Source organism: Mus pahari, chromosome 16 (assembly GCF_900095145.1).
Source record: "Mus pahari chromosome 16, PAHARI_EIJ_v1.1, whole genome shotgun sequence".
Lineage (NCBI taxonomy): Eukaryota > Metazoa > Chordata > Mammalia > Rodentia > Muridae > Mus > Mus pahari.
Genome location: NC_034605.1, coordinates 472,505 through 477,403, shown reverse-complemented (window position 1 = coordinate 477,403; position 4,899 = coordinate 472,505). Strand labels below are relative to the sequence as shown.

General features: G+C 45.7%; 1 protein-coding gene across 2 annotated transcripts in view; it reads right to left on the bottom strand.

Annotated features, from left to right (window-relative positions):
* Positions 1–4,899, bottom strand: part of Dclre1c (DNA cross-link repair 1C) — a 29,540-nt gene that overhangs the window by 9,087 nt on the left and 15,554 nt on the right. For both annotated transcript variants that reach the window (XM_021215299.2, XM_029547506.1), the window contains 3 exons: positions 3,872–3,973; positions 1,169–1,305; positions 602–656 (listed from right to left, as the gene is read on the bottom strand). In XM_021215299.2, the coding sequence (XP_021070958.1) occupies positions 602–656; positions 1,169–1,305; positions 3,872–3,973 (294 nt within the window). The remainder of the gene's footprint in view (positions 1–601; positions 657–1,168; positions 1,306–3,871; positions 3,974–4,899) is intronic.

The following is a 4,899-nucleotide window of genomic DNA, read 5'->3' as shown; positions in this document are numbered from 1 at the left end:
CACACACACACACACACACACACACACACACACACACACACACACACACAATTCCTCACCAACCACAGAAAGAATAGCTGTTTATAATATGAATTAAAACAAGGACTCAGAGCATCATCCCATTTGTAGAAGCTGACGATGTACACGGCAAGGGATTCAACTTCTCAACTTCTTCTACCCCACTGCAAAGGACTCCTGTAGCCCAATAAGAAGTGACGCTGGGGCTCTGGGTAAATTGTAGTGAGCCGGCAAACACAGAAATGTGGACTGCACCAGTAAGAACCATCCTTAGACAACAGTGAAAGGAGGATTGGGGAGATAGTTCTGTCAGGAAAGGATGAGGATCTGAGTTTGGTACCCAGGATCGTGTAAAAATGGGGCACAGTAGTACACATTTGTAATCCCAGACAGCCTAGCATATGGTGAGCTCGCTTGGAACCAACGAGAGAAGCTGTTGCCAAAGGGCGGGATGACCTTCCTGAGGATGGCACCTGAGGCTGTCTTCTGGCCCCATTCCCACTCACCCCGCCTACATGCACATACCCAAAGCTCCCACCACCACCATTCCCTCCCCGAGTTAGGAGCTAACAGGAACTCTTACCTCACTGAAGGAGGAGTGAAAAGAGAAGCAAGCTCTGTATGAGCTCTCTCCAGTCCTGAGGGGAAAGCAGAACACAAGAGGACACTGAGCAAAACTAAATGGGGCCCAGGCTTGAACTTCTGAGTAGACCGCTCTGGGAAGCTTGGCGGCTTCAGTAACTGCTGCTTGGACAGAAGTCAACTTCTTCAGATGCAGAAACCTGCTGCAGACATTCTAAAGAGCCCAAATCAAGGAGGTCTGGCTAAGGTCTTAGGGCCACTGTGGGGATGCTGCTACTGTACCAGGTGCTTTATTTTCTCCGATACCAGTCTGTGTTACAGAGCAAAGCCTTCAGATGCCTTCAGAGTCCAGCCATCTTGTCTCACAGAGGAAGCCCCTGGCTATACCAGCCAATGTACTACCATAGTTTGGAAGAAAGACCCCTCTACTTTAGGTCATGTTTAAGTGAAAAGGGTATTTCCACAATTCTAGCACATCCTTTCCTTGGGCTTCTGCTGATGTGTGTGTAAACCACACTCAGTTCAACACCTCACCTCTAGTTTCAGAAGACCAGGGCGCTGCACTTACCTAACGATCACGTTGGTTTTTCTGGTCCTCTCTCCAAACCACATGGTAGATGGCTTGATGCTGATTATGTGGAGTGCAGTTTTGTTTTGGGAAGTTATACCACAGGGTAGTTTATTCCACTGGAAACACTCTTCTGCCTGAAAGCAAAACAAACAAACAAACAAACAACCCCCAAGCACATTTGCTTTAACTTGCAGTTACATATTTTTAACAAGGCTTCTGTAGAAAGAATCTTAGAAGCACTTGCAGATGAGGTTTTGGACGTTAAAAAAATGAAGACACAAGAAAAGCAGGTCAGTTACCTGGGAGCTTGCATACAGAACACAGGACCTGAACGCTTCACCATAGTCCATATGAGGAAAGAGAAGCAGAACGCTGGAGAATAGATTTGAAGTAAGAGAATCCTTAGGCTCCTCTAGGAGGCGCATGGCAGTAAGGTCATGAGTTTGAGCCCAGCCTAGACTACAGCAACCTGACCCTGTCTAGAGTGAAGACTCTCAAGAAAGAAAATCAAAAGCAAGCTACTCAGAAAGAAAATCAAAAGCAAGCTACTCAGAAAGAAAATCAAAAGCAAGCTACTCTTTGGGCTGGGTAAGGTGGCACATGACTGGATGAAAAAATAAGTAAATAAAAAGGAAAGCAAAGACTGGTCCCAGGTATGTGGGAGAGCAGAGTCAGGGGCAGGGACATCCTGGAGAGTCCAGGACATGATCAGACTAAGCTGGGCCACAAGGGGGAGAGGGGAAGGGAATCAAATGGGGAGAGAACAGGAGAACCAGGTGCAGCAGCCAGGATGGATCAAACAGGAAGAGCAGCCCAGGCTGCTCTCTGGGCTGCAGAGTTGAGGGTGGGGGGTGGATATGCCAGCCAGGGGGCCCTGTAACAGGAAGGGGCTGAGCGATGTTGGGAGAACCTGGCTGCCAGGTCCAATTTGATAACGTTAAATAGGCATCTCAGCCAGTTGTCCTGGGTTTGAAACCCAACTGTGACTTGAGAAACAAAGGCAGGAGGATAGAAAGTTTTAGCCTAGCCTATGCTCCAATGGCCTGAATAGCCCCAGACCTCTCAGTTTACATTTTAGCTGCATTCTTTTAGCCATCTGAGAGTCTACTGGATGAGTAGCTCCACAGGATTAAATACATGCATGCATGTTAGAATATGTAGCCTACCTATCACTAGGAGTAATTTCTAATAAAAGATCTCTTTTTATTTATACTTATGTGTGTGTGCTCCTATGTATGCATATATGTGTATGGGTGCTCAAGGAAGCCAGAAGAGGGCATTAAATCCCTGGAGGTGGATTCATTGGCAGTTGTGAACTGGGAAGCAAACCCAGGTCCTCTGAGAAAGCAATGGGAGCTCTTAACCACTGAGCCATCTGGCCCTTCTGAGGCCCTTCTCTTACAAAGGCTTCTGTCAGGGCATGGATGAAGCAAGGCTGCCATCTCAAGAGAGTGCTACGTATGTAATCTCGTGTTGCTGAGGCAGTTTCCATTTTAGGGGAACATTGTGACAGGCTCATTTGTCTTTGAAGGTGACTAGGCTAACTGTCTTAATTAAATCTCAAAGACTCTAGCTGGGAAGAGGCTACAAATCAAAGGGAGGAGGAGAGAGGCAGAAGAACTGGGAGTAAATGTAATTAAAAATACATTGTATACACACATGAAAATGTAGGGGAAAGGCATTATCAACAGAGGAAAAAATATCAAAGGCAAATTCAAAAGGCAGTCTGGCACTCAGTAACTCGAGAGGCTATGGGAGAATTACAAAGAAATTACCAGCGAGCAGCCAAGTCTGAAGTGCTTAGGAATTGCACCAATAAGGCAACGCCTTTGAAGTTGGAAGGAGGTTATGTCTAGACATGTATTTTAAGCAAGAAGGAGAAAAATATAGTTTATAAGCATGCACATTTGTTGAGTCTCAGCGACAACCCACTATGAATACATTTGCTTAAATGATAAGCTGGACAGGGCACACACTGGCTTCCACTGTAATACCTCCGTCCATAGACCAGGGCGGCTCTCAGACCTCATCAGAGAAGCTTCTCTGTGCAGTGTCATGTAGACATGACTAAAGTGCTGCACACTTGCAGCAACTGTGGTTCTCGGCACAAGAGCAAGCCAGACAACACTTAAACACAGAGGGAGAAGTGCCCACGAGCCCCGACTCCTGAGACGCCATGAAAAGTCAATGGCTTGCTTCTGGGAGAGAGAGAGTCAGTTTTCCTTAAGGGTGAGGTTTCTGGCAGGTCAACTGCACTCCAGTGGGTGGCCCCACACCCAGGAATATATGGGGAGCGCAAACTGAACTGTATGGGACAGTAAAACCAACAACTAAAACAGGGGTCAGTAGGGAGATGGGGGTGGGTCTGCGAGGAACTGGGGAGGAGTAGAGGGTAAATATGACCAAAAACCATTGTGTAACAGTCTTAAAGAACTAATCATTTGCTTAAATTATAAGATAGCATGATTGCTAACTTCATTATAAGTAAATTTCCATTCTCATGCTGAAGAATCGATTTTATGTTAAAAAAAAAAAAAAAATCCAAGAACTGGTGCCTGTTCCTCACTCTGAAGCCCATGACCTTGGCATGCAGATGTGCGGAGCGCATGACTCTGACTGACAGTCTAGATCACAAAAAGGCTTGGAAGAGTATCTCTGGGCTGCCTTCTTGCTGTCAATCTCGCAGTGTGTCCCCAGTACCTTTGGGTGGCGGCAGGCGTGGATCTGGGTGTTTCTGTCCGTTGTGAGATGGTGCAGGATATCAGGCATGTTTTTAAACATGTCCAACTTATCCACATGAACCTGTGCATGACAGCAGAGGAAAGCACGTTGTCTGAAATGCGTTCCTAAGAATAAATAGTTCTGAGGTCATTAGTCAGGGGGACTGTCCCGAGTGAAGAAGTCTTCAATTTTCTGTTGCAATTCAGTTCTGGACTATTTCAGTGTGTGGTAGTATCCTGCCAGGATGTCACTAGGAAAAGGGGTAGGGATGGGGAGACGGAGCAGCCAGAAAGGTCTGCCTTGCAAGCATAAGGAATTAAGTTTGAACCCCATCTGGTTGTGTTAATACTGTCCTTCAAGAATCACTTGGTTCGTGCTGATTATGCATCTACTGGATGTCAAACTCAGTTCTAAACCCTAGTAACATATATAGTAGAGAACAAGGAAGACAGTAGCAGTCAAGAATCACCTACTGGGCTAGCGAGACAGCTCAACGGGTAGAGAGAAGTGTGTTCAGCCCGGTGATGTGAATTCAAGGCCCAGAACCCACCCACATAAAGGAGGAAGGAGACAAACACTATTACGATGTTGTCCTCTGACCTCTACAAGCACTCTGGTGTGCATGTCACCCCCAACAAAGTACAGCCTATTGTAATGGCATGCTACATGCCACACAGGACAGCAGGACCTGGACTGTCCTGTCTCATGAAACTTAACTGTTCGAGGAGAGAAAGATGTAGGAAAAAAAAAAACAAAAAAGAAAAACCCCTCAAATCTGGCTGCCCCTAAGAAGTTTATGGCTTATAACAATTTAAAGTATTAAAACCAATTATGTCAGCTTGACTAAAAGCTTGTCTTCTGGTTCTTTCAAAGTAAATGATATTAAGCTGAAACTGATACTAGGATTATGAAACAAAATTAAAATAATAGCATTCTATGTTCGGTGAGACCAGCAAGCACACGAAGTCATGTCCACATTCTATGTTCTGTGAGACCAGCAAGCACAC